This window comes from Pestalotiopsis fici (assembly GCF_000516985.1).
Source record: "Pestalotiopsis fici W106-1 unplaced genomic scaffold PFICI_Scf_12, whole genome shotgun sequence".
Classification (NCBI taxonomy): domain Eukaryota; kingdom Fungi; phylum Ascomycota; class Sordariomycetes; order Amphisphaeriales; family Sporocadaceae; genus Pestalotiopsis; species Pestalotiopsis fici.
The window spans coordinates 320,103-348,027 of record NW_006917102.1 but is presented as its reverse complement, the minus strand read 5'-3'; the positions used below and the strand labels follow the sequence as shown (position 1 = coordinate 348,027).

The 27,925-nt window shown below is 48.8% G+C and overlaps 9 protein-coding genes across 9 annotated transcripts; 6 read left to right on the top strand and 3 right to left on the bottom strand.

Moving 5' to 3' along the window:
* Positions 1-1,303: 1,303 nt before the first annotated feature.
* On the top strand, positions 1,304-2,703 carry PFICI_13867 (uncharacterized protein; the record flags this gene model as incomplete). Its single annotated transcript, XM_007842448.1, has 3 exons — positions 1,304-1,393; positions 1,445-2,204; positions 2,258-2,703. The coding sequence occupies 3 exons, from the start codon at positions 1,304-1,306 to the stop codon at positions 2,701-2,703; spliced, it is 1,296 nt and encodes a 431-aa protein (XP_007840639.1).
* Positions 2,704-8,856: 6,153 nt separating this feature from the next.
* Positions 8,857-10,164, top strand: PFICI_13866 (uncharacterized protein; the record flags this gene model as incomplete). The annotated part of the gene is made up of 1 exon (XM_007842447.1): positions 8,857-10,164. The coding sequence occupies one exon, from the start codon at positions 8,857-8,859 to the stop codon at positions 10,162-10,164; it is 1,308 nt and encodes a 435-aa protein (XP_007840638.1).
* Positions 10,165-10,815: 651 nt separating this feature from the next.
* PFICI_13865 (uncharacterized protein) lies at positions 10,816-11,844 on the bottom strand (the record flags this gene model as incomplete). The annotated part of the gene is made up of 1 exon (XM_007842446.1): positions 10,816-11,844. The coding sequence occupies one exon, from the start codon at positions 11,842-11,844 to the stop codon at positions 10,816-10,818; it is 1,029 nt and encodes a 342-aa protein (XP_007840637.1).
* A 467-nt stretch (positions 11,845-12,311) lies between these two features.
* On the top strand, positions 12,312-13,691 carry PFICI_13864 (uncharacterized protein; the record flags this gene model as incomplete). The annotated part of the gene is made up of 1 exon (XM_007842445.1): positions 12,312-13,691. One exon carries the CDS (start codon positions 12,312-12,314, stop codon positions 13,689-13,691), a length of 1,380 nt encoding a protein of 459 aa, XP_007840636.1.
* A 58-nt stretch (positions 13,692-13,749) lies between these two features.
* On the bottom strand, positions 13,750-15,372 carry PFICI_13863 (uncharacterized protein; the record flags this gene model as incomplete). Its single annotated transcript, XM_007842444.1, has 1 exon — positions 13,750-15,372. The coding sequence occupies one exon, from the start codon at positions 15,370-15,372 to the stop codon at positions 13,750-13,752; it is 1,623 nt and encodes a 540-aa protein (XP_007840635.1).
* Positions 15,373-18,209: 2,837 nt separating this feature from the next.
* PFICI_13862 (uncharacterized protein) lies at positions 18,210-19,429 on the top strand (the record flags this gene model as incomplete). Its single annotated transcript, XM_007842443.1, has 2 exons — positions 18,210-18,300; positions 18,351-19,429. The coding sequence occupies 2 exons, from the start codon at positions 18,210-18,212 to the stop codon at positions 19,427-19,429; spliced, it is 1,170 nt and encodes a 389-aa protein (XP_007840634.1).
* A 351-nt stretch (positions 19,430-19,780) lies between these two features.
* On the bottom strand, positions 19,781-22,563 carry PFICI_13861 (uncharacterized protein; the record flags this gene model as incomplete). The annotated part of the gene is made up of 8 exons (XM_007842442.1): positions 19,781-21,113; positions 21,168-21,479; positions 21,531-21,655; positions 21,712-21,800; positions 21,864-21,997; positions 22,058-22,233; positions 22,302-22,384; positions 22,437-22,563. 8 exons carry the CDS (start codon positions 22,561-22,563, stop codon positions 19,781-19,783), a joined length of 2,379 nt encoding a protein of 792 aa, XP_007840633.1.
* Positions 22,564-24,832: 2,269 nt separating this feature from the next.
* On the top strand, positions 24,833-26,291 carry PFICI_13860 (uncharacterized protein; the record flags this gene model as incomplete). Its single annotated transcript, XM_007842441.1, has 2 exons — positions 24,833-25,409; positions 25,465-26,291. 2 exons carry the CDS (start codon positions 24,833-24,835, stop codon positions 26,289-26,291), a joined length of 1,404 nt encoding a protein of 467 aa, XP_007840632.1.
* Positions 26,292-27,369: 1,078 nt separating this feature from the next.
* Positions 27,370-27,729, top strand: PFICI_13859 (uncharacterized protein; the record flags this gene model as incomplete). The annotated part of the gene is made up of 1 exon (XM_007842440.1): positions 27,370-27,729. One exon carries the CDS (start codon positions 27,370-27,372, stop codon positions 27,727-27,729), a length of 360 nt encoding a protein of 119 aa, XP_007840631.1.
* Positions 27,730-27,925: the final 196 nt, after the last annotated feature.

Genomic DNA, 27,925 nt, shown 5'->3' with positions numbered 1-27,925 from the left:
ACTTATCCATCTCTGCATGACTTCAAGTGTCTCCTTCTAGCAGCGAGGCTAGCTGGAAATTTATACCATCATCTTACTCAAACAATCTGCACAATGTGAGCGAGGTTGCACGCGTAGGAGTGTTGTTGTGTAGTAAAGTCGCTAGATGAGTCACGGTTGGATTAAGCTGAGCTCGAAAGAGGAGGGTGGCTAGGGAGTGTTACGGTCAATGATGAAGAAGGAAGGGATAAAATGTATGAGCGTGGTCTTTTGGCATAGCCGGCAAAGCCGCAACGAAGGGCGCTATTGTCAATTTGCTCCGATGCGAATTCATCTGGTGCGATATGAGCCATAAGAATCGTTTCCTGGATGATAAGGCCATCATTACGAGTCTACTGGCTGGCTCCTCAATAGATTCCATGCGTTCGAGATGACGCTCAATCTTATTATCGTATCTGGCCACTTCGCCAGCAGACCAAAATGTGAAGCTCCACACTGGTAGCCAGGCTCATAGAGTGGATATAGTAGATAGGGCGCAATACTTATGTCAAGTTTGATTTTTGTTCCTAGTGTAAAACTTGTTTCTCGTGTGCAGCATATAGTCATCGTTGAAGATTTAAAGCTCATGCAACGATCTAACTTTTGAAAGGCTGGAGAGGTGTACTAGGACAGCAAGGACAGCCGCTCCACATTCTTTTTGTCCACGGCTGGCACAGTTCCGCAAGATTGCATACTTACGGACGCGATCTATTATCGGCAATATATTCCGCTCCCACCCTGCCACGGATCTCGCCCCCAACTCCCACCCTCTCCCTTGGCCCTGGCCCCCGCTCCGGGCCGAAGGCAAGGATGACCTCGGGGTCATCTCCTCAAATAAGGTTGGTCAGGTCGGCCCGCACCATTGGTAACCAATGCGATCAGGCTAAATCACCTCCTGCAACTCCTTGCATCTCCTTGCATCTCCTTGCACCTCCTTGCATCTCGGGTCTGCGACTCTCATGTAGTTGCGAACACATGGACTTTGTAGCCATACTTCGCCTCAACTTGGATATAGTGTTATCTCTTGGTAGATACCCTAGGTGCCCGGACCTCGTTCCCGTGCCAATCGCTTCTGATAGCTTGAGAGCATCCCTTACTTCCTCCTGCATCATCACCGACAAGTTCGACGCCACTAACGAGAAGAAGCTGACAAGGAAAGCTTGCATTCGTTAGTGCTCGTTTGGTGCAATTCCTCAGCTATCTTTGCAGTTCACACAGACGCATAAAAAGTCCAGACCTTGATACGAGAAGTCAGGAAGGAATCTCATCATCGCCTGCTTCTAACATGGCTACCAAACCGGTTAATGTCAATCATGAGGGGTACAGTCGCCGACTAGACACCGTACAGCGGATCTTGCAGAGATTTGGCTTGAAAGTGAGTGGTTGTGATCAACAGTCTACGATGTCAAGACACTAACGACATCAGTCCGCCCAAATTTCGACCATTGCCTACGTCGAGCACTGCCCATTTCCTTTCAACAACTTTATCTATAAAGTGGAGCTTCATACGCCCGCGGTACCTGCATCTTTTGCAGACAATCAGCCTTGCACGCTGCCTCCGCCTGAAGAGGGTGTATCTACGGTCATTGTGCGCATGAGCAACCCCTTAGCCGAGGGGCTCAACAATGCGAATCGCGTGGAGAATGACGTGGCAGCGCAACATCTCGTCCGGGAGGCTCTCCATGCGGCCGGATTGCCTTCTCTCGTGCCAGCCGTGTATGCATGGGAGCGTTGCCGCTACGAAGAGGCCCCTGACGAGACAGGTTTCGGGTGGACGATTGGCGAGTTCAAGCCCGGATCCGATTTGGACGGGGAGTTTCCGACCCTCGCAGTGGATGAGAAGAAACAAGTCATGAAGCAGATTGCGGACATCTTCGCAGCTATACAGCAGGCTCAACTTCCGCAGAGCATCACACAGTTTGGTGCATTGACCATTGACGATGAGGGCCAGATCGTTAACGGTCAGATGCCCTTGCTCAGCGGTGGCCCATGGGATGCATATGCAGACGTCTGGGTCGCCAAGTTGCGCCTTCAACTGGAAGACGCAGATAAGAGCCCGCTACTCCAAGGCTGGTCTCTTGGAGGGTTGCGAGAGCAGATTAACGCATGGATTGAGGACGGTGGAGTGCCCAGACTACTCAATGGCGTGAATAATAATGCTCGAGTTCTAGTCCATGGGGATCTTAGTAAGTTCGATCGAATGAGCAGGGACTGACTGTAGTGCTGACACAGCCGCCAGCTATGAACAATTTCCTCTTTGATGTTACATCCAAACGCATCACGGCCATTCTGGATTTCGACTGGGCAGCGGTGACTCATCCCGCCGATGAGTTCTTCACCGGTCTGTGGGACTTGGGAGGCGGTTTTGACGATAGAACAGCGCACATGACCTCCAACATCCTCCAGGGTGACTTTGAGGAGATGCCACCAAACTTGGATGATAAGGGGCTCGAAGCATTCGGAATCGCCAAGGCCTGGAACGAGGCTGTGGCCAGCACGGGAGCTGCTCGACCGAGTTCTATTGAAAAAATGGACAAGATCCTAGCGCTGCGGGAGCTCGAGACGCTGCTGTGTCCATTCGCTCTGGGCAACGAAATGATGCTCAAGCGCATCTCTGATGAACAGAAGGCCCTGAAGAGACAGGATACTGAGGCTCAGATCATCGAGTGGTTTAGCAGACACTGAGGGAGTTCAAAACTCAATGAAGTCCCCAACTACTGTATGATTAGCTCTTTGATATGCTCGCGATGACGGTATTCATCTGAGTCTGTCGTGTTGTCGAAATGTGCGGTAGCAAGGCCGTCTATACATATTTTACATAGATATTCACCCTCTACAGTCTACATTCTTGATGGATCCACGCAAGATTTATCCAACACGATCTCTGCTACAGATTTTTCATGATTACAGCAACACCTTGTAGCTAACCGTAATGTGATATTGAGTTCGACGTTGTTATACATTTTCATCACCAAGTATACGGGCCATTACCTAGTCATGAAGTTACTTTACCTAGGTCAGGATACCCAGATCTGATGCACATACTCTCGAAACCTACTCCTCAACTTCCCCGGCCCTCTCAATCGCAGGTGCGGATATTACGATCACCATCGCCAATCCCAGTGCCCAGGAACGTAAGACCTCGCGATCCACGGATCAGGCTCTGGGAGCTATTGTCCCATGAGGCAAAAGGAAGACGGCGAAAGATACGCCGCATGTTGAAATTATAATTGGAAGGGTGGACGGGAAGTACTCGGAAATTTGATCGGGCATGTAGATACATGGGCACCACGAACAAGTTCCGTCGGATCACCACGATGTAGTGATAGCAGGCTTCTTTTCTACTTCGCTCGACACACTTACCACGAGGATACATGCCAAGCAACGACATACTATCACGATAGTCAACACAGGCAAAATGATTACGTCTGCAAATGGTATCAAGTCTAAACAACGCAGCGATGGAGAAACAATGCAGTTCTGATCTTGCGGCCTACACAGTGGAGGTTTGATCATAGCTTTGCATGCGTTCGCAACTCTCATCTTTCTTCGGAGGCAATATCGCAGGATTCAATAATACCATGATACAGTTGTATGTCAGTGTTTAAAATGATGTCTTTACATAACTCGCTGTGTATCTATGATATGAGGATTGAACACGGCAAAGTTTCTACCTGTTTCATTAGACCGTGCTGGGAACACTCGGGAAGTCCTTCTTTCAGTTTGTCTTTTCGACCCGTCATACTGCATCCATTCTCAATTATCCACAAATGAATCCGACAGATACTCCTGGAAATATACTGCTAGTCGTATGAGCCGCTGTTGCAGAGTTAGATGAATAGGAGATGAATCATTTAATGGTGCGAAATGCTTCAGTATGGTCGTGCAAGTAATCATCAACACGTGCGCATGTTGCTCATACGCTGGCTCATTCTTCACCTCGCAACCCGGCGTCACAACCGTAGCGCGACTGTCCTTTTCCTCCTTTTCTTCTACTGTCTTTTCTTCTAGCTTGGGAATGGCCGGTGTGTTTGTCTCGTACCTGGCATATTTCCATGTGATAAAACGGACTATAATGCTGTCCGTTCAAAAACGGTGAGGCTTCAGAAAAAGACCAGTCATTACCCATCGCATGATATTGCCTTCTTTTTCACCCCATAAGCCGATTGGCGACAGGCCAAGTGTCCGTCGCCATTCGGGACCCCTGTCGTGTTTCTCTCTCGTCATACTTCAGAACTTCTGTGAAATGCCGAATTACCATCACACGTTACATCACACAGAGGTACTCTTAGCTTTTTCAGGTTACGAAATTCTAATCTAACGCGTGCCATAAAGTGCCTCGCATGGTTGAAACAGGCCTCCTCGATAGAACAGGGTTTTGCTAAAGCGGCGACGTGCTCGTAGGAAAGTGGTGCTGGAGTGAATCAATGGTTGGAGCTACATCGTCAAATCACCTGGAGGTACACTTTTCAAGCCTGCTTCCCGGGGGCGGCTCGAGAGTACATTCTTAGCAATAATAATATAACCAGAAAGGGGAAGTAGTCACATTCATCCTGCATATAATATTGGGTCATTTTGTACGAATCAATACTGGAATAGGCATGTAATGCGTGACATGTTGGTCAGGCTTCATCAAGGTTTCCCAGGATCGCAGCTTGCAAATACAATCTTGGTACGGTTACCTAGAATGAAAGTTATGTACCTATTGATTTACGACAGTTTACTATGACTGTGCCCCACCGTCACCGGTGGTCACCAACGAAATAGGTTGCGAGATTTGGAGAGAGGGCCGGCAGATGCGAACAGCCACCGCCAAGAATGAACCCGGCGGGACCATGCAGCGAGTCAATTTCAAAATCACGAATGCACGAACATGCTTGAGTTCTATAAGGCTGAGGTCCAGGAACAGGATAATGCGTATGCAAAGAAGTGGCACTTTTGCGGTTCTTGAACCAATTCGGGCTTCTCTGTAGAACACGTGCGGTTCCCCACTCGAGAGGCGACCTACCCGGACAAAAGACCGTCCGCAGAGCCTCATACCCTCCTACAAAATAAATATACGAAAGTTTGGCGCGGACTGCACAGCTGTATAATGGTGGCAAAGACCATTGTCGCAGTCCATAGGAAGCAACCACAAACACGACTTACAAGCCCTCCGCTTAATTTGGCTATTGGCCTGTTCCTTATTTCCGATAGCATGCCCTATAAGGGCTATTGTACTAAATTAATATCAACCGCCGAGATTTCCCGAGTCCATTGTGTTGCCAAATGATCTGCCAACGCCGCTTCTCTCGTAACAGTGATCATGCATAAGGTCATCCTTTCTTCTAAGAAGTAAACCTCAAAGGCCACATGGCTCCCTGATAATCTTCCAAATCCATAACCTCTAGAGATCTCTACGAATTTGGGTACTACGAACGAGTAATAGGATAAGACCGGCAAGATATTATTATCTGCAGGACTTTATATGGATGCCCAGCCGGCGCTGGTCCACGGGCGAGATGCCAAGCTCACGTATTGCCATATTTTACGCCTAGAGTCCGGATTATATGCTGTCATATAGGCGGCTACGCTAATATCCTCCTTATTATTCAAGGTGCTTTTAATAAAATAACAGAGGACTTATCCGTTTATTGGGAGGACTGTGAAGCGGTTGTCGTTACTGTAAATGTTGTCGGACGAGTAGTCAGTGGCATTAAAGCAAGGTTTCCAATGTTTCCCCTTCTTGTGAATGTGGATATGCTGTCCCAAACTACAGAGGTCCCCGTTTTTTTTTTTTCTCTTTTGGGTAGAGCCCGTCAGCACACTGAATTATAAAGCCGAAAAAATTATGCCCGCGAGATTGAATCTGGGTATCCTCCACTATGCTGGCAATCGATAGCTATGACCAAGTGGGAAACACTTCGATCCTGGCCCTCTTTGCTGGATGGGTCTGCTCCCACAGTAAGCCACGAGTCAAGCTGTCGCCGCTGTGGAACCGCATGATCAGGTGTATTTGTCGTTTACCGTCGGCTTCGTCTCTACGTCATAAAAGAGGTGCCGACAGCCAAAGGCCAAGATTGAAACCCACCTTCGCTGATACGCACCGAGAAAGGCACGCCGGAACAGCTTGATACCTGGGAGATCGTCCTCCACCGCAGGAAGGCGTGATGCAATTGTGATGCCAGTATCTCGCCTCCGTAACTTCCGCTTCATGCTGCTTCCAACAAGAGCTCTGCCGGGTGTCGAGTTGGCCAGAACGGAGTACATCTGTGTCTATGGACCGGCTGACCACGAGCAGGCCGTTGAAGGCATTATGATCGAGTATGCCTCGCCCAAAATGGCAATTCCCGTACTTGGTGCTTGACAAGCAACAGGATTCATCTCATTTGAAGCGAGCCACTCGGAATCATGAGAGACTAACCCGGGGATTTTCTAATTACAATTTCTGCATTGGGAAATGCTGGAAGTCTTTGTGAATCGAAACATTTCAAGCCAATGAGTTGCGTATCCGAGGAAGTCGAAAGCGAAATAGATCATCTGGTTCAACTCTGCTTATAGCAGCAGATGTCCTAGTGGAATTTGCCCAGAGTGCCTGCGGACCATTCCTTGCTGGATATACCAGCGTCACTATAAGTGCAGTTGCGATCAGGTGCTTGATTTCACACGAAACATCATTCGCACATGTATGAGTTTTATGCAATTATGACAGTGGACGCCTTTGATCTTTATTTTCAATTTTTCAATTGATCATTCTTGACTCGTCTCTCAGACACTGAAAGCTTTTTTATATCGTTTCTCGTGTTGTAAGTCGTCTCATCGAAAGGACTTTCGTGAGGTAGCAGGCCGGCGATCAGTGCCTGTAACCAACATAGGGACTGGGTACTGGCGCTCCTTCTCAAACACGTCAGCTGTTGATATCCACGTCTGCAACATTGCTGACGAACAATATCATCTTTCCATAAACGTGTAACATGCTCCCTTGATCGAAGGGAAATTCCTTGCCTCTTGACGGCATAGACATGGAGATATACACCCTTGCTTCGTATTGAGCGTGAATTGCATTCCCGATATTCGTTTGAGTTTGCCATCTCTTAGTCAGATTATCGTTACTCCTGTCTCTTTTCTTGGGTGTACCTGGTTCGACAGCTTCCATGCGGGTTTGTGGCGGGAGAGGCAGCTGTTCCTCGAAATGCTAGAAAGTTGAAGATTTGGGAGAATATCATCTCGATCAAGGCATTATATTCGAGAAAATAAAATCAATCACCCAAGCATAAATCCCCAGGTAGTTCTTTGCGAAAATTAGAGCCCTGTGATGCGAATGTGTCAAGTCGTCGGCTGCTGTAGCTTGACGTGGCAATCATCCTCATCACGAGCCCTCGATGGCGACGCACCCGCGCACGAACGATCCTTGAGTCGATAGACCAAATGGCACGCATTACCATTACCAACCGCCGTTGCAGTCGAATGACCTACCAATGGTCATACGTTATTCTTTGTGCTGGAGCAGTCACTCCTAACCCCGCACCGAGCCTTTCGGCAAATGAAAATCAATAATATCCATTAGGTATTGAGATGGGGAACAAAAACCAAACCAAACCAACCCCCACCTAAGACGGACAGCCATAAGGCTGTAGTCTTTGTATGGTTTTTTGGTCAAATAGCATATAAAATCTTAAAGTATATAAGAACTGTATCAATTGAGAAAACGATAGATCCTCCTCCAGTATGCTAAACGCAACGAAAAAGAAAGGCTTATAAGTCCCATCCGGACTATTGAGCAGGTATTGAGCCACTCTAAGCTAAGCCTCCACAGCCTCTTTTAGTGGGTATCTCCAGCGCCCCCACATCAGTATTGTTAGCATAAGGTAACAATAAAAAATAAGACCTCTGCCAGCTTTGACCAAGGAAGGCAAATAACACTATGCAGTAATCTACTCAAGGATGGGTAGACCTGGACAGATAAACTTCCGTTGATAGCTTTTTCTCACCTACCTCACCTTCAGCATATAACATATATGTATCCTCAATCTGAATCATGTACCTTGAACAGGCTGTATTTGCTTACAGGCATGAAGAGAAGGTTCGGTTCAAAAGTACCATATTTTTATGCGAAGAGACTGCAGCAGCCTGATGTGGCACGGTCAATTAATCTCTTGTGCTTCGATTTCTAGTAGCTTTGAGCCAATTAAAGTAGCATAGTGATGATGTACAGCCTGGAAGTGGCTGGGCATTATATCAAGGTGCGTTGTATTGAGAGTTGATTCCTCCGTTGTGGTTAGGGGCGATTTGGGGTCGACAGACAACCTGTTGTCTCCCGCTATTGGTTACAGAAGTAACATTGGGGTCATTTAGGGCTGAAGACTCAACAGAGCAACATCCGACGCCTTGGAATAATCAATCGAAGAATGTCACCTAATCCGTTGTGGACTTATTGTGAGCTCAGAATGTGACAATTGACAACTATTCAAATTTGACTATAAAGTCGGTGCATTAGGTCGGCAAGGATCTCAGGGTGCATCGCTAGCGCAAAAATAAGAGGAGTCCCTCTGTGGCGTGGCAGCTCCGTTGATCACCATGAAACTGCAACGACGCAATAGAGCCAATTGCTAGAGATAGCCCCCAACCAGAGACAGCAGAATCTCCGCCACAGCGACAGATACATCAGTCAAGTGGGAAGAAGTTCAAGAAAAGCCCAAGAGGCTGACAAGAGGGCCGTTGCTGGAAGGTGTGTCATTAAAAGGTTGCATAATTGCTTGCTTGGCCATCAGCTTTGCACTTTTGTGGCAAAACTCTACGCTGCACTTCTAGTTCCACTTTTGAGAAGATAATCTGAATCACCAGGCACGAATTCAAAACATGCTGCCGGCAATGAACTCGCTGGCTGATCTCTCAACCGCGCCGACAATTACCAACGTCATGGTCTCCCCCGATTCCGGCAAGCCTCTGATCCAAAGCATCGAAGATATTGAGAAGCATATCCCAGACAAAGAGGCTCGCATCGAAACTTTATTCAGCGGCGGTGTGGACAGCTGTTATCTCCTTTTACTGCTCCTTGAGAAGGGCTATACGAACGTCCATGCCCTCAACGTGAACGTGGGCGGACCAAGTCACAATGACGGCCTCGAAACGCTGGCAGAACGTGCAAAAGCCCTGGGCGCCAGCTTTCAATCTCTCGACGGCCGAGATGAATTTGTTGAAGTTGTGCGTTCAGCTTGTCGCTATAGGCCAAGATATCTCGGAGGCCATCCAATCAGCAGCTCCCTCAGCCGTCCCGTTATAGCGGCGAAAGTCAGCCAAGCTGCCAAGCGGACCGGCGCGCACATTATACTCCACACGGCGAACCAATCCCAAAACAGCCTGCCCCGTATCAACAATGGTATCAAGATTGCCGACTTTTCAGGAATACATGGCAGTCCATACGCTCATTCTGTCATCCCTCGCTGCGACAAGATCAAGGCCCTGAATAGGGCTGGCCTCAAATTTAGAGAGGAACGTGATGTGAGCTGCGACGACAACATGCTCGTATCTGAATTCGAGGGTGGCCCCCTTCTGGATGATCCAGAAGGCCCGATCGAACTAAAGGACGAGCTTTACCGTTGGACGAAAGACGTCAAAGCCGATCGGCCGACCGAGGAGGTTACGTTGGAGTTCAAGAGAGGCCATCTCGTCTCAATTGACGACAAAGCAATCGATGGCGACGCGATAGCCTTCAGAGACGCTCTCTCCTGTCTGAATGTGAAGGCTGGCAAGTTCGGCATCGGCCGCTACTACGGTCTTGAGCATATCCATGTCGACCTGCCAACCGAAAGCACTGTCACAGAGTTTCGTGAAGCGCCTGCAGCCACGTTGATCTACGCCGCTGGTGATCTACTTGATAATGCTACGTTGCGACAACGTGACGTATCAAAGCTGAACGAACTGCGAATGAAGTGGGCTTTGGAGTGCTCGAATGGCCGCTGGGCCGGTGATGAACACAGGAGATGTCAAGAAACCATGGACAAGATGCTGGAGCTGGTCAGTGGGAAGGTAACCTATTGTCTTGAGCCTTGGCGTTATGGCTTGATCTCTGTCAAAGCCAAGAAGCATATTTATGTACGGGACCGAGACGCGTGGGAAGTGAAGACGGTTGGGAAACTACAGCGCACTTCTTTCATGAAGTTTTAATATATGGTAACTATGTAGTTGTCGTACGGACGTAGTCAGTACCCACCGCAGATCACCTGCGTGGGTATATAGTCGCTCTTTAGGACTTCTCTCTTAGAAACATCTTTCAATGCTTCCTCGATCATCTTGTCTTCAGTTCCCCCTTCATATATCTGCTCAGATTAGAGTAGTTGTCTCCGTTGGAATTGCTTCCTGCCAACGCTTCAGTTTAGAGATACTCGAATATGAGACTAGAGTTACAGAAGCTGCCCAATTCTATATTCTACGAAATCCTTGGAGGCGATCGATGAAATGATCAGAACCGGTCTCCTGCCGAAAGGCACACGCCCTTTGGCTTAAAGTGATTAGACATAGCGTTCACTAATCTGCGGTCTTTTTGCCCCTTTCGATGTCTGTGCCCTTCTGTGTTAATAACTCGCTCGGCGGCCTTACGGGCTGGGATCAAGAAACCAACCGCCAAGCTATGGTAGTAGTTACAAACATGAATGTTCGCTCAAAGTCATCGAACACAATACGGGAAGATGAGAGTCATCCGAAGTTAGAGAGGCATTTGAGGCTCGAGATCGAAATAACATACGTGCTGCCTTGGACAGCGATATCTGATATTACCGACGTATATGCATTGTATCCAACAACAGTGACCGATCCTCATCATAGGCGCGGAGCCCCACTGAAATTACTGCTATCAAGTACGTGCCAACAGCACTTCTTCACCACAGCGAGGTCAGTGGTTGCAGAGCCGACGGATGTCATAATCCATCGTTTCCTGCGTTCCTCATTCTTCAGATATTTCATCTCTTCGAGGTTCTTGATCCCATAATTTTCAGGTTGCTCCGAGGGGAGCTGGCTACCAAACTTCTTCTCGATGTACTTGGCAATGCTTTGTCTCCTTCGCGCGCGGACTGCCGCCCAGTCGTCACAAACAGCCGAGCGGTTCCGAATGGCCTGTTCACAATATTGATCTGGAATTTCATCACCCTCGCTCGTCATCACGACCAGTACAGGCGCGGACGCGATCTGGTGATCTTGAAACAGGGGCTGCTTGACGGAGCTTGTTGCGGTGATAACCAAATTTGATGTTGGCAGTTGCTTCAAATCGTTCACAGCTTCAACCAGAAATGGCGCTTCTCGATATTTGGCCGCCAGTTTCGCGCTCGTCTCGCTGCCCCGACCTTTGATGGCCAGGCGTCTGATGCGATTGGGACATAGCGCGACTAGATAACGGATGCACATGTCAGCGAGGGCGCTTGCACCGAATATAAAGATGTTGAGATCGCATCCATCAGGTAGCAGACGGCGGACGGAGATGATGGGAAATGAAGCGGTTCTCGCAAGACTGATTTCAGTTCCATCGATGATGTGGCTCGGGATGAAACTTGGCGGCCGAGCGATGATCAACAGTATGTTCGACCTCGGGAGTCCTCGGGCTCGGTTTCCTTCTGAAGAACTAATAATTTTGAAAATTCCGTCATCTTTGTCCATGGCACCAAGCGCAGATAGCTTGGTGTCGTCTCGTCGTAGAGCGAACTTCGTGCTCACGGCATTGTTGGAAGCAACGTCAGCCAGCGCATGTTCGACTGCCGCCGTCACAATTTGAGGTTCAAATGCAATGCCCAGTTTCCGCAGAGCGCTGCGAGACAAGTAGAGAATAGTCCTCGAGGCTTCAATGTCATCATCCATGATGTTAATATCAGTCGAATTGAGCTTTGGGAAAGACAATCAGAGTTTACGAGGCACGTGGCCTATTATAGCTGATCTGTTGGCTGTTTGCATACAAGCAATGTACCTAGTACAAGGATTACTCGGCTATGGGATAAGTATCCCCTATGCCCAGTATAGTACGTAAGTCACTGTACACACACTTTCAACATGATCGAACGTTGCGCTCTTGGCAAGCAATCTCCCCGAGCTCACGCTAGGGTACGAATCCGGTCTAGTCTCCATCGAGTGATCGTAGAAAAGGACTGTTCAGGGAACGGTGGGTATATTCAGTATAAGGACTGTAAACCGTCCTCAGACGGAAAACTATGTAGTGAGAGGTACCTGTGAGGTACCTTCCCCAAAGGTTAAATATCGTAGGCTTATTTAACAGGCTGCGACAGCACTGGACACCTTTTCAATCACCTTCAATCACTTTGCTTGACAAAATGAATTTTGCACAATCTTGCCATTTGCTTGACTTCAAAATCCCGCAATTATCGCGTCTTCATGCCGCTCGTATGGAACGCAAGCTGGATATTCTCATTATCTTTGACAGTGCCAACAACATCAGTATCTCGAGGTTCAACCCGCTTTTCACGACACACGATACCTGTCTTGTCTTGTTCCCAAATGGAACCTCATTTCTTTTTGTGGAATACATTCGGCGCAGAGCCGAGCTGCTGGCAGCTGAAGATAAATTAGCGCCTGATTTGAGGGTAGTGGTGTTTGGCGCCCCGAATAGGAACGGCTGTTCAAACCTATGGGAAGCCATTCACCAACACATGCTTGTAGCCGTGGATTTCTCAAGGTTTCAGCCAGCCCTCCAGACTCTTCTGGAGCATTCGGAAGTCGCTGATCTGGCTGGCTTGAAAATTGGCTACGACAGAAAGTATACTCTCGGGCAGAAGATTGAGGAGGCCGAAGCAGCGTTTCCGGGCGCTGAATTCATCGACTTCACAAACGAGGTCGACAAGTGCAAAAGCGTATTGGACGAATACAGTTATCGAAACAATATCATCGGAGCTGAGCTTGTGCATGTCGCTTTTCGTCACGCCCTGCAAGCAATCAGCTTTCATGCAACCGCTACAGAAGCCAGCTGGTTCGCGCATGCAGCGTTGGAGACATACAGAAGCTACTACTATCCCTCAGTCAGTCTTGCCGGCGTTGGTGCACGGAATGATATCAATCTGAATGGGTGCGATATCAACATCGTGCAAGGTTACAATCGTCCGTATGAGGAGTCGGTGGACGAGGTGTTGAGGCCTGGCGAGCCCTGGACGCTTACCATTCTCATCACCGTCAACGGCACAAGGATCGAATTCCTCTACACGGGCGGTAACGGGATGCCGAGGAAACAGTCTATTGCCATGAAGCTTGGGCTGGCTATGCAGGTCAGGCTGTCTGATCAATACAAGCCCAACATTACATTCGATGAGATGTACAACGATAGCAACTCCTATGCGAGTGCGCGTGGCTTCAAGATTTCACGGCGACGGATCGGCCACGGCATTAACCTCCCCGTCCATGCTCCAGGCTCCATAATAATGGGGAATCGATCCGTCATTCCCCTCGGTTTCGCAATCACCTACCAGCCTCCCATCATAGGCATGGATGAAAGCGGAGGACCAATACATGCATTGTTCGGCAACACTTGCATCATGATGGACCAGGGGTTGATGCCTATCACCAGCTCCGATCCCGAAATGAGGGGCAACGATAAAATATGGACAATCTACGGACAGACCATGCCAAAACCGGAGTGGAAAAAGGCAGCAAATTTCCATAAGAGTTACGAAAGTTATCGAACATGGAGAGCACAACTTTGAAGAAGAATGGAGACACACTTGCTAGTTCTGCCGAATAGTACCAATGAATTTCTTATATCTAGACCTCGGAATTTCCAGTATCCCGGCTTTTTGGTTTGAGTTTCTGCAGTGCTCGTTTGATGCCTTGACAGAATCGACTGAATGCCCTGATCCAAAGCCTTACGTACAAGGTGGTGACAAAGACAATGACAAACCCGCATATGAATGCAGGGCTTTTAAAACTTGGAAACAGCGGATTACCCGTGGATAACCAGTAAAACACATTGACAAGATATGCGATCGTGGATGGCGTGGTCGGTGCTGTGGTGCGGGCCAGTAGATCCTCAAGATCCTGGTAACTCTGGGAACCTTTGAGGACGTCGTTGGCTACTCTCAGACAGAATGGGACGGCGAAGGTCACCATCAGCAGCCCGGCGAATTTATCAATCGGGACTGTAGAACCCACGACTGCAGCACCGAGAATAATCGCTAGAAGGAATATCGGGAGCTTGTCTGCCACGTCTGTATTCGGAGTATCATCTTCCCCGACGATCCATCCCAGCACATTGACAGCATCTTCTTGATCTCGCTTGTAGAGGCTCAACTGTTGTCGACAACGGCTGCTAGGTTTCCATGTGTCCAGCCATGCAAACAGGTAGGCATTTTTCTGCTTGAGTGCCCGCTGATGTGTGAGCAGATCCTGCTTCCTCTGCCCTTGTATCTTCTGCCGTTTCACAAGTATAGAGTATAGAAAATTGCGTATGTTCTTCGGATTGTGCATGGCTATCTGCCAAACGCTGCACAACGTCGCCTTCCAGAGAAAGGTCGTGACCGTGTTCAGGGCGTTGCCGTATCGATCTGGTGAGGCAGCTTTCATTGCGCCAAAGGCCATTGCTGGTAAAGTGCCGAATCCATTTGTCATGAGATAGGATCGGATCAACCTCTCGTCAGAAAATTGGTAGTCGAGAATGCTGAGGATGTTGATGAAAGTCAACGCTCTCAGAGGCACACCACGAAGTGCTGCAAGCACGGAATCTATGTTGAAAGAGATGATATCCAAGGCTACTACATTAGGTAACCCGATGAGGAACCAAACATAGTAGCGAACACCTTTGAGACCGCTCTTTGATACTCCTTCTTTCCAGTTTTGTTCCTGAGCTCGCGTATTTTTGATGCTGGAGCTGAAGTATCGCCGGGCCGCCGATGGCAAAGGGGTCGACTCTTCGAGATTGTAATAGATATCATCCCTTTCCTCCTTGGCCCATGCTGCCAATAAGTTGCCGAGATCCTTTGGTCCATCTCTCAGAATGACCTGAAATTCCAATCTTTTCTCCCTCAGTTCAAGCGCCTCAGCGCTCCATCCTTTCCCAAACGCTTTGGTTTCAAGTTTTTCACGGGTTTTAGTGTCATTCTCATTCAAAGGGTAAACTCTTGCCAGAGCATCAATTGCCTCACTCAAATTCTGAGGGAGAGATTGATCGTGGTCCAAGCTGAGAGCAGGCCCGAGTATGCAGCGCTTTGTCGGTTCGTCAGCCTGAACTCTTGTTGCATCGATTATATCACGCTCGTCACCAGGATCAGTCTCCGTGTAGAAATATGAATATTGGCCACCAATGTACCACAGACAATCTCGGAGCCATTTGTGATGAAGTGCGGTATTTCTGATAGCGACATAATTGTGGATGTTCGCTTCTGAAGTCATAGTCTGGTGATGTGGCGCCAGCAGCGTGGGAAAAATCTGTAAAAGGTATTTTTGTTGCTGCTTGTGAACACCACCGCGTTGTACGGTCACTGCCTGGACGATTGGCGATATGTTCAACTGCATATAGTATCGTGATCACGGTCCGCTTAATCGAGCGGGTTAGAATTGAAGAAGCGTTGCCAGAACTATATAGCCACGTCTAGAATGGCAGAACGGGGCCCAATAGCATACTGTTCTTGGACGCACAGTGCTCTTAATGGAAGTAATTTTCGACGACTAGGCGGATCTTAATTTCGACTTCAGTGATCCTGACTAATAGCCAAGCGGGCGTCTTCCACCTAGAGACCTCTAGTTGCGAGACTATACATTTACCTAAATGGATTGCCGGAGGCCTCGTTAAAATGAAGCGCAATGGAAATACCCTCCGATGAGGCCAATGCATGGATTGAACGTGCATAATGGTGGGTTCATTTACAATTTCATGTTGACAACAGGACAATACACCCACTATCTTGACATCCGGCCTATGCATCATTCTAGCCAAATACCACGTTCTTTTACGACTTTTGATGCAGTAGGGTCATGCGAGTGAACACGGACAGGGTTAAAGTACCAGACTACCGAAAGACAGGAATGCATCGCTTTCCATACCAGTCTCTTACAATGACGTTATGTTCTTTATTTCAAGTTCCCTTCTGGCTTCCTTCCCTTTCTGTTTTAGAAAAGCTTTCCGCTGGAAGCGAGATAATCACTGCTTTCTATCTCTCGCGTGGTTATTACGATACACAGTCAATAATAGCATATTAAACCAGCAAGCAAACACATAATCACCGAATTGTAAAAGGCAGGGAAAGGGGAATGTAACGAAAACAAAAGGCCAAGTCAGCCTTATTACAAGGCATGACTTACCGCCGACCGCCAAAGATGGGCTGAGAGGGCGTGATATGTGACGAGCTTGCTGTTGAGCAATCCTTCCCGTTCATGCAAAGACACCTACCATTTAGTGTGATCCCAAACAGGATCATGCATTATGCAAGAAATGGTGGCTCAGGAGCTCGTCTCTAGCACCGTGCTTCGTGCTCCTTTGTTCAGTGCATCATCTGCCATCGGCTAAGCGCTGTGCCCCTGCCAGACACATGCACGGCCTTTCAGGCTTGAGGTTTTCTGCGCGTCACGTAGCCTTACGGTGTACTGTATCTATATCTTTGGGGTAGCAGACTGGCAAACTAGATCTATGGACCCGACGGAAAGTGATGCAGCCGGACACGGTCATAAGACCCGCATCGGTCGAATCAACCCCGGTTGCTATTGCGACTCCTACCTGTCCTAGGAGCCGCAGACTCCACAATCTACGTCCGGAAAGCCGGAGCTAAGGTCCCACGTACCTTCGGCTTGCGGATTTTGGATATATAAGTCGAAGCTGTTGGAACATGTGCAGGTCTTTCGCTGTAACCTTCTCATGAGAGCCAATCCTGCCGGTTCGCCCAACTATTGCCTAATTGAGTGCATATAGTGTGACCGCATTTACAGTGGCAATAGGAAGCGAGAGCCTTAAAAATATCTGGATTGCTATATGACTCTTGCCAGCGGGCAGTGCCAAGCATGACCAAACCTGTGCACCAACCGAAGCGCTGGGTTGGGGCAATTGACATACTTGTGCATTTGGCTTCAGGTTTGGATGACTTGCCAAAATGAAAGGGTCTTGCAGTGAGCCCACCATCTCCACAGCCTAGTACATCACAGCAATCGGTGGATGTACGTTTGGTAAGACTTGCAGCTGGATCTGCAACTGAAACTGCCTGGGCTAGCTCGGTTCGGCCATCTTTTAAAGCGGCGATCAGCCCTACGGAGACCAAATCAGGGCTGCAGTATTTGTCAAGATATTCGAAATCTTCGCTATCAATTTCCATGGACCATTAACAACGAAAATTACAACGGTGGATGCATATCGTGGCTCGACAGCTCGGAAGTCGGTGATCATATGAGTCCTTCAGAAAACTGATCATTTGCACGGTAAGAAATGCGAGTTGTTGGGATTACCATAGCAAGTCTGCAAAGAGATAATGGGTCCAACCGTGCCTAAGTCGCCGACATTCCAGCTCGGTGTACTTTCGCGCTGCTGTGAGTCTCATTCAGTCTGGCTAGCCGTTCAAATGTCGGCATGCAGATAATTGAGGCAAAGGCTTGACAGTTCCATATGCGTATACACTCTTTTCTCAGAAAGCGGCCAACGAGAAAATCTCATGCGACAGCAGCGCACTTGCCCCCAAAGCGCGGCACAGCGTAGCGATATTTGTCAATCAAAATGTTTGAGCCATTGGCAATCTAGTGCCATCATACCCTAGCACCCCGCATTAATGCCACCATAGTATTTATACCCGTAGCCTATAGAAATTAACATCAGGGCCATCGAGAATGGTTCAAGATGTCATTGCTTTAGGTGGTTCAAAGGTAACGCGCATAGACAAAGCCTCCGTGCAGCTAACGCGCCACTACTCCTATAGCCGATTTGACATTCTCAACAAGCACCATCACAGCATTTCATCGTCTGTGAGATGATGGAATCCACCACCCGTTCGAACCATATGCTTTCCGATATTCTGGTTAATCATAATCCAGACCGTGACAGGAACGATCCTACAGGGTACGAAAAGGGTGCATGCATGCTTGCTAACGTCGCACCATTTCACCTCGATAGTGATTTAGGCAGCCAAATAAGAACCGCTTATTACTGAAGGCCGCCAACCAGCTGCCCCTCACTCTTCTCTGCCTCGCCATTTACTAGACACAAGTGCACTTATTTCTTACCTTCATTATACTTTATTCACCAGAAGAAAATGGATGACTTTGAAGTCAAGCTGGCGCTAGCTACAGACCCGAGGCAACGTGATCTTCTCGGGGCATTGGGCCTCGTGGTGAATAGCAAAGGTACGATAATCAACAGAAGCTTGAGGGACACATGGTTTATCTGAGAATAGGAGAGACACTCTATCAGCATGTCGCTGGTTACCAGAACCTGGCGCTTGATGCGGCACCCCTGGATCCTGACAGTACTCTTTTCATGGCTTCGGCTGGTAAATTTCTCACCCATATCGCAGCTCTCGTCCTTGTGGAGCGCGAACACATCGGCATTGATGAGTCAGTGTACAGACTTCTACCGGAACTGGAGAAGCTGCGGGTCATATCACCAAGTACTGACGAAGCAGCCAAGTTCACCTTACGCCCCGCGCAAACCATTATCACCCTCCGTCATATGCTCACACACTCCAGTGGCATCGGTTCAGGGGAAGATTCGCTGACAGAACTTTGGCGGCAGGCGATACCAGCTCAGGAATTCCCAGAAGGAACGCCTCCGATCGTCAAATTGTTCTCGACGCCGCTACTGTCCGATCCAGGGGAGGGTTGGCATTACGGGCACAGCATCCACTGGTTACAGCTCTTAATAGCACGCGCCTGTGGTATCCCATTCGTACAATGCATGCAGGAGCTCATCTTTGACCCTTTGGGTCTGAATCATACTACCTATACCTCACGCTTACGCCCAGACGTCAGTGGCAAGCTGTTGCAGTGCGTCGAGCGCAAAGAAGACGGCAGCCTGGGTATCCCCGAGCCCGAAAAGGCGCTTCAAGGCTTGGTGATGAGCGTGACCGATATGAAGGCCGTTTTGGTTGACCTTATCGGGCCCAAGTCCAAACTGCTAACGCAGAAGCACGTGAATCTGTTATTCGAGCCGGCGTTCGAACACTCTAGTGCGGCACTACAGACTATCCTCAAGGATGAGGATACGTTTGCTAAGACAATTGGACTCGCGGTAGACAAGAGGCCGGCCATCAATTTCACCTGCGCGGGAGGTCTTGTTACTGAGGAGCCAGTGTGGGCGACTTGTTTGCCTGCCAAGACTCTGACGTGGAATGGGTGGCCGAACTTGATATGGACAATGAACAGGGAAAGAGGCATCGCGACGTTGTTCGCGACCCAGCTGATTCCCGTTGATGACGAGAAGGCACTGCTGCATATGACAAGATTTTTAAAGAGCGCCTGGATAAAATTTGGGTAATGTCACTCCATGCGCTATTACTAGGGAGCTGTCGAAGGATTCTGAGCTCTGCTTGATGTATTCCTGTTTCGATCTTGCATGACGAGATTCGCCTGGCAGCTCTCTTGTCTTGCGCAACCATATGAACCTTTCCAGGGGTTATTCGTGCTTTGGGATTTGATATGAAACAAATTACTATTTATACATGCAGGCTGATGTAGCTTTTCCCCTACACCGGGCAAAGTCCCTCCTAGGCCTACGACTCTGTTATAAGATAATATCCTTCAACCCTGGAACTACCTCGCCGCCGTGGACGTTCCCAATGGATGAGAACTTCTTGCCGCGGCATACACCCATGACAAGCTTTCATAATTACAAAGTCAGAGTACCTGTCAGAGGCAGCTTCCTACTACTAGAGCCAACCTCGACGGCCACATCACCGCTGACAAGGGACCACTTTTGAGCCACCACGTCCCAGAAGCTCAAGTCACGTCGAGTGAGCGGGAACGAGACGATGACGCTCTGATTTGCATACAAGAAGGGCTTTTCAAACCCCCGCAACTGGCGTACGGGGGTCACGTCCTCGTCGCCTGGCAGCCCCAAGTAGAGCTGGGCGACCTCGGCTCCTGAAACGCCGCCAGTGTTGGTGACGGTGGCAGTAACCGTGGCTACAATGTCCCACAGGTCAGACGGACCGCCTTGAAGAACCTCGCCGGTCGGGTATTGACTCAAATCAGTGCTATCTTTCTTTGTAATTGTGAGGCCAGTATAGTTGAATGTGGTGTAACTGAGGCCAAAGCCAAATTCGTAGCGTGGTTCGATATTGTCCTTGTCAAACGCTTTGTAATCGATAAAGACGCCTTCAGTAAAGTTATCCTGAGGATAGATATAGTATGGCTCCACGCCTTGTCTGGGGTTCAACAAGTCGCCGTAGTCACTCTCATTCTTGGCGACAGTGTAGGGCATCTTGCCGCTAAAGTTGACATCGCCGTACAAGAGAGAGACGAGCGCATTGCCACTCTCTTGACCGGGCCCGTGGGCAAATATGATGGCCGTGACGTTGGGGTGATCTACAAACGTGTCGACAAGACGTGCCCCCAGGTTATGGAACACGACGATCGTGTTGGTGCAGTTCTTGGCGACATTCAGAATGAGCGAGTCGGTATAGTCGTCCCGCAAGGCGTCCCGGTCGGTGCCCTCCGTGGCATAGGCATTTACCATGACCAGGCAAGCGTCAATGTTGGCATTGATTTGTGGGTTGGCGCTCTCGAAATCCCAGTAGAGCGCTGTGCGATCATGGCGTGCCCGTTGCAGCAGAGTATCCCAGGGAGAGACGGCGAGCCAAGGCGATGTAGCACCGGATCCGCCACCCGAGTAGATTGTTCCATTGACATCAATTACAACACCGTCTAGAGCATGGTCGTCGGTCAAAAGCGGCCCGAGGACATCATTGGGTTGAAAGTAAGGTCGACTTCTGGCAGAGTAGCCATAGATACCGAGCATTTTGGGCTTTTTCAGAGGAAGGGCATTTCCAATGTTCTTGACCAGAACATGTCCCTCGACAGCACCCTGGAGCAGGACGTCATCGTAAGCCGGGTCGCGAGCGTCAATGGACACATGCGGCAGGGTGTGATCAGCAGGGAATCCGCTGCCTGGTGCAGGAAAGTCTTGATCTTGGCCTAGTTTGTACCACGCAGCGAGTGTTCTATGCAGCTGTCAGTTGATGTTGAATTTTTTTTAATGCACGCTCTAGACTCACCTAGTCACCATATCATCGAGACGAGTCTCTGGAACTGATCCATTCTGGACCGCAAGCGTGAGGTTCTGACCCCACAACATGGTACCATAATCTCCGCCTTCAGGCAATGCAGCACTATCCATACCGGCCAAGGCAGTAGCAACACCAGCATGTTGAGCGCCCCAATCAGTAATGACAAAGCCTTGGAAGCCAAGTTCTGTCTTGAGGACACCATTCATCATTTTGCTGTTCTGACACCCATACGAGTTGTTGAGACGATTGTACGAGCACATGATGTTAGCTGCCCCAGCATGGAGAGCGTCTACAAAAGGCCTGAAAGGAGTCAGTCATGCATTGAAAAAGGTACATAGATGTGCAACTAACCAAACATATAATTCATGCATTGTCTTGTCGTCGACATTGGAGGAGATGGCCTGCGTAGTGGTCGAGTCCTCATAAAAGAAGGTGCTCGTACTACGCCGCGTTTCCTGTTCGTTGGCGACAAAGTGCTGCACCCTTGCATTAGACTGTATCTTGGTAGAAAGATGAAATGAATCAATAATACCTTGACGCTGGCAATGACACCAGCCTCATGAATTCCCTGGACAGATTCATATGCCAACTGGCCAGTATGCCAAGGGTCACTGCTGAAACCTGCAACAAGTGATGAGCATGTAACCATGATACAATGAGGTATAATATCAATTAAAAGCTTACCTTCCCAGTTTCGTCCTCCCTTGGCGATTTTGCCCTGAGGACCAATGACAGGACCAAAGATGACATTGATGCCCTTTTTCTTGAACTCGGCAGCCATGCCAACGGATTTCTGACGGACCAACTCCCGGTTCCAACTATACTTGACTGTCAGCGAATGGCACAAGTTTCAAGAAGGTTTGTTTATGGACTCATACCTGGCTCCGAGACTTAGCCCAATGGGCCAGCCACTCACAAACTCGGCATTCCGTAGACCATGGCCGGCATCGGCGAGACAGAGACCAGGGAATCCAACACGCGGGATACCGACGACTCTACCCTCACATCCAGTTTCCTTGTCCTCATACTGTGGAATGCTGATCGTAATGTTTACCTATAAACACATTGTGTGGGTAATGAGTTTTAAATCCACTAATGTTGTGGCTTGAGGCAAGTTGTTACCTTTTCCTCGACTGTCAACTGAGAAACCATTGCTCTGGCTTTTTGATAGGCATCAGCCCATCCATCGGCGCCGGTGCCATTGGCTAGACAAGGTCAATATCTCACCCCTCTCATAATTATCAAAGAGTGACATACGTGAAGGATAAACGGCTGGTGACTGGCCATAAAAGACAGTGTCATCTGTAATGTTGTAGGCGGCCGCGGTGTGGATGCCCGTCAAGGCAAGGCCCAACACACTGGCCAAGGGGATGCGAGACAACATGAGGGGCAAGTGTGGGCGGCAAGCTTGTACAGACACAAGATAATCGAGGTGGTCACCACTCAACTGCCTTGGACCCTAGTCGGAGACTTGAGGGGAATATTCTCAAATACTGCCATGAGATTTTTCACTGGATTTCTGCCCGGCTTTTGTAGTTTCAAAAAGCCTCAGCATCATGAGGGATATTTGGAAGGAGAATACAGATGTGCAGTCGACAAGGTCTTGCACTGGCCATTATTCAATAATTTCTACCTTGACCGCCGCATGCGCTGATCTCTCATTGAGTTTTCGTCATTCCGAGTCCCATGATGCGGTTGATTCGTTCAAGTCCCGAAAGTTCTTGCCGAGGTCCATGTGTGTTTTGTATAGTGCTACGCTTCCATGGAAATTGGTCTGCTCCGATCTGCAAGTACGAAAGGGGCCATGAACTATTTCGTCTAATTGTTCCGTCAGGCCGACCAAACCCTAGACGGCAAATATTTTCATCGAGTAAGTATTGAAAACCTTCTGATATTTCGGCGAAACACCGGCTATCGCTGGCATCTTGTGACGTACATTGTTCTTATATTCACCCGGGGAATGCATGGTCCCATTCTTTTACAATCTTGAACTGCTGAGGCTAGACAGAGTTGTGGAACCCTGTTTGCCAGAATAGGACATGTATACTCATCTCTTTTTACCCAATACGGCGATCCGGAAATAAACTCAAAGGTGTGGAGTCTTTCTTTCCGGGACACCCTAGCTCTCCCGGTCTGTTACCCCACGGGCATTCACATCTGGGGACAGACTGCCCATCAAAGTCGCATTGGAGCGGATATCCCCGCAAAACGTGGATATCTGTCCGGTCACGACGGTGCTCCCTTGGCGAAGCTTGAAATCATGACATTCAAGGCAAGTAAAGTGAGTGACATATCGCGTCAATAGCTCGCTGCCCGGTTGATGTTCGGCTGTCCATGCATCCTTGTGACTCTATGACGCTGTGTAACTGCATGCAACGCCTGGAGACCTATATATGTAGGTAGTTTTGCCGGCAGTCGTGTAATTTGTGTCATTGCTGGATTGTATGACATCCCTCGACGAATAATGGTAAACAAGGAGGCATCAAGTCTGAGATTTCTCGTTGTAGTCAGCTTTTATCAATATCCGAGTCCAGCGTCCATAGAGAGGTAATGGAGTAAGGGGTCATCACATGGAATCAAAACTCCGTCCCAAAAGATCTCAGGGCTAGGTGTAGAGTGCTCTACACTGGCTTCCCAGCTGAGAGCGATTACCTCACAAGATTCAAAACAAAACCTGAGTGAAGGCTCTGCAAACGGGAGTCGAGAGGGAAAATTGTCTTGTTTAAAGTCAAGAACGGCGACCCTAGGCATTTCGATTGTGAAGCTTTTCCCATCAAACTACGTGGGCAAGGAAGGCTGACTACACCCTGGTCAAGGAATTTTGTAAACAAAACATTGATAATTCCGGCACAGTCTGCGGTCGCAAGAGGCCGAGCCTCGTTTCCAGTCATGTTCAGCTAGTTCCCAAATTGCACCAATTCCTTTTGAAAAAGCATGCCAGAGGCTGAATGCACTGCCTCACTCATGTAGTACATGGCTGAATGGATTGGCGGCGGCAAGCCTGAAGCGTACCTACAATGTACTTTGTACACCCAGAATGCCCTGGCGCAGCCTGTTTAGAGCTTAGCGAGTCTGCAACAAGCAAATGCTTCACGACTTGAGCCTGCAACTGGTTATTTCATGGGGGGCTATGCAGTGCATAATCACAGCCTGCTTCGTTCGATAAATACCTATGTAGACGAACTGTATGTAGCTCTCTTCCCGATTTCCTACCTTTCAGAGGTTTTTTTGCAGATGTCATTACTCTTATTACTGTGCAAGCGACGGAAATAAGTACAGGCACACGGTCTTCTTGAAGTTCTTTGGTGGGGTGAGTGTCTGGGCAAAAATCGAGACATCGTATCGTCAATAATTCAGTCTGCAAGACGAGGAGTCCCCCATTTTCCACTGAGTACTTTCAGAATCCGAACGTGCAGGGGGACACCTACATTCCAGAATAAGGCGCCCAATAAGAGATGAAAATCTCAACGCAATGTACCTACCTAATTGCCCGATAACCAAGCCACATATTACACGTAGTCAAAGCTGGTGTCGCGCGTGGATTTAAAATCTCTTGTTCCCCGTCCGACTATTCTGATCGTTGCATTAATCAGCATCTAACAATCTCCACGATTTAGTCCCCGCAAATCGGTAACGTCTGACTGAGTGCTAAGATGAACAGCACCAACGGCACCGGGGACGCTACTGAAACGGCCAGTGTTGGCTGGGTTTCGCCGCCCAACGCTGGACGCAGCACCTGGGGAATCATTTGGAGCTGCCTGACCATATTTCTACTCTGCTCTTGGAAGTGCACGCATCTCAATATTCCCACCGTCGAAGAGAGCGAGGCGGGCTGGCATCATGTGTGGTGCATCCCAGTCTTCCCCGAAAAGCCACTGCTTCGCAAATGGGACCGCAAGCTGTTCTTCATGGGTCTCAGCGCCATCGCGCCCGAAATGGTGGTGTCGCTAGCCGCGAAACAGCACTTTAAAGCCCGACAAGAGATGCAAAGAGTCAACAACACTAACAGCAAAAACAAAAAGTACACCCTGGCACATGCCATGTTTGCCGAAATGGGCGGCTTTGTGGTACATTTCTACGGAGAGACTCCTCAAGAGCTTGGTGCTGATACTTCCATCATCGACGAGGCTGGCAACGACGATTTTGCACGCCGGATGAAGGCGGTCGCAAAATTTGATAAGGGCAAGATGTTTATTAAGAAGGCCCAAATTCTAGATCTGTCACAAGTTGGTACGTTATGTCATTGAGCTACTTGTACCGAGACTAACACAAATGAATCTTCCAGCGAAACTCGAGAGTATCGGCTCATTCAACGTTGACGAAGCCGATATCAAGGATCGGTCCAAGGCCGACCCGTTTACCAAGGTGTTTGCGCTGGTACAGGCCAGCTGGTTAGTGTTGCAGAGCTGCGCGCGCAAAGCAGCTGGCCTACAAATCACAGAGCTAGAACTCATGACCCTGGCTTTCACCGTATGCGCGCTGTTCACTTACATCCTGTGGTGGCACAAGCCTTTTGATGTCGAGCGTAGCATTGTCGTCCTTTTACCAGAATCATGCATTCGAGTGCTTGAAAAGGAGCCAGAGTGGAAAAAGCCAAGTTGGCCATCTCAATGGGACCATTTCCAGCGGAGCCTCTCTCAATGGGACCATTTCCAGTGGAGCCAACGTATTGTCGACCTCGATTGGGACACCTTTGAAGCCGTGACTACTAGTTTTGGCCTGGACTCAGGTGAAGAAGAATCATACCACATAATCGGTACAGTGGCCTTTTATGTCTTTGGTGCCGTCTTCTCCAGTATCCATTTTGCCGCCTGGAACTGGGTCTTTCCTCTGCCCGTACTACAAACGATCTGGCAGTCCTTTTGTGCTGCAGCGTTCGGCTCAGCCATATTGCCTCTCGTCTTTGGGGGATTATTTTCAAAATTAAGAACCAACTACGACGGTCCTGATATTGTCGTTATCATTTTGGTAAATCTCTTTTTTGGCACGCTTGTTATTAATATGATCGCTCGACTGGCATTAATCGTACTCACATTTTATTGTTTTACTTCTATGCCAGCTAGCGCATATCAGGATCTGGATTGGGCTCAGTTCCTGCCACACTTTTCTTAGATTCCTGTCACGAAAATAAACAGAGTACGGTTTGGACTGCCCATCGCAGGCTGAAGGGATACAGGGCCAGCATGCCATAATACGGGCCTCTCGGTGACTGGCATGGACAGGGATATTGGCTTAGGACTTGCCCAGTGTCGCCTTGGGAACAATGCAGATATGAGGCTGTATTTGACAAGAGTGGCCGAATAGCAAACTAATGTTTTGTGCTCCTTTTGATATCCTAGACTTGCAGTCTGCAATGTGGCTTCGGTTATCTCATTGACAAGCTAGGGCATCTGTATCCCGCTCTCGTTCGGACAGCAATGACATGCCGGCCTCCTCATAAACCAGCTGAAAGTACAGCTTCAGTGTTATGGAGCGATTGGACAGACTTGTTCGTATAAAGCCCCTCACATCATGTTATGGAATTGTAGGTTGTGTTTCAAAGCATTACTTGACACGTAGTGTCATTCTCTATGCCACTGTTAGCAGTGATGACCTGATTGATTGGTAATCTTGACGTTCGTCTGAATGAGACAAGCACTACCAATTGCAAAGTCAAGCTCCTATCGGACTGGAAGATCGCGATGAACTCTGGCGACCTTGATAACCCGGTCCGTTCGCTTATTCCACGCTGTCAGTTGCCATGCTGCAATAAGATGATTCATAAATAGACAATTGCCAGGTATTTTGTATTATTCGATGCTTTTTTTTTTTTTTTAACTTTGATGAACGCAGCTGAATGATTGCTGGGACTCCACCCACAGCCAAGCATTTAGACGTGCGAGCACGGTGGATAGATTGTATGGTACGTCGATTGTTGACTCTCCTTCAGAAGAACATCTAAGCCAAAGGATCGCATATGATGTCATCTTTTGCCTATCTAAAAAGCAAAACAAGTACTTGCGCGTCGGTGTATTTACTGCCCATCCGAAAGGTGGTGGACTGAGCTACCCCAAGATTTTTTGTACAAGAGTTGTAGAAACCATTTAGGTTAGTGACATCCCTCCATCCGAGCTTATCGGCGATGCCAATCCTTCATCATGCCCCTTGAAAGCCCGCGGACGCTGTCATTTTCTATGGGACATCTCATACCATGATCACCAACACCGCACTGCGAATCAACGCCGGAAATCTATCGCAACAGCGCCAAGCCAAGCCCAATGCTAGCGAAAACCACGGGCAGGTGGTTCTCGTGGCCGCCTCCGGTGAGCTGATAGCTGACATAACTATCGACGGCTGGTACGAGACTCAAAATGATCATGGACCACCCTTGAAGCTTGCGGTCGCCTCGGTACCAAGCCGCCAGGATCAGCAAGCTAATGGTAATGTTGCGTGCCCCCGTGAGGCGCACGAGCGCATCAGAGAGCAGCTCGGCCTCGGGTGTTGTGGGAGCGGGAAATTCGACTTGGGCGAGGAGCTCCTGAGGCCGCAACAGGCCCTTTACACCAATTAGGCCCGGGACGGAGGCCAGGAAGGCGGCGATGTGGGGAATGTATTGGGAGAATGGCATTTTCTGGGTGATATGATCGTTTCAATCGTTACGATTTGGTGGATGCTGTTCCAAGAGAAATCTAGAGGACTCGACCAGACAGTCAGTGTTAATGATTGTCACGGTAGTTATAATAGAAGAGAAAAGAGCAACAGGATGT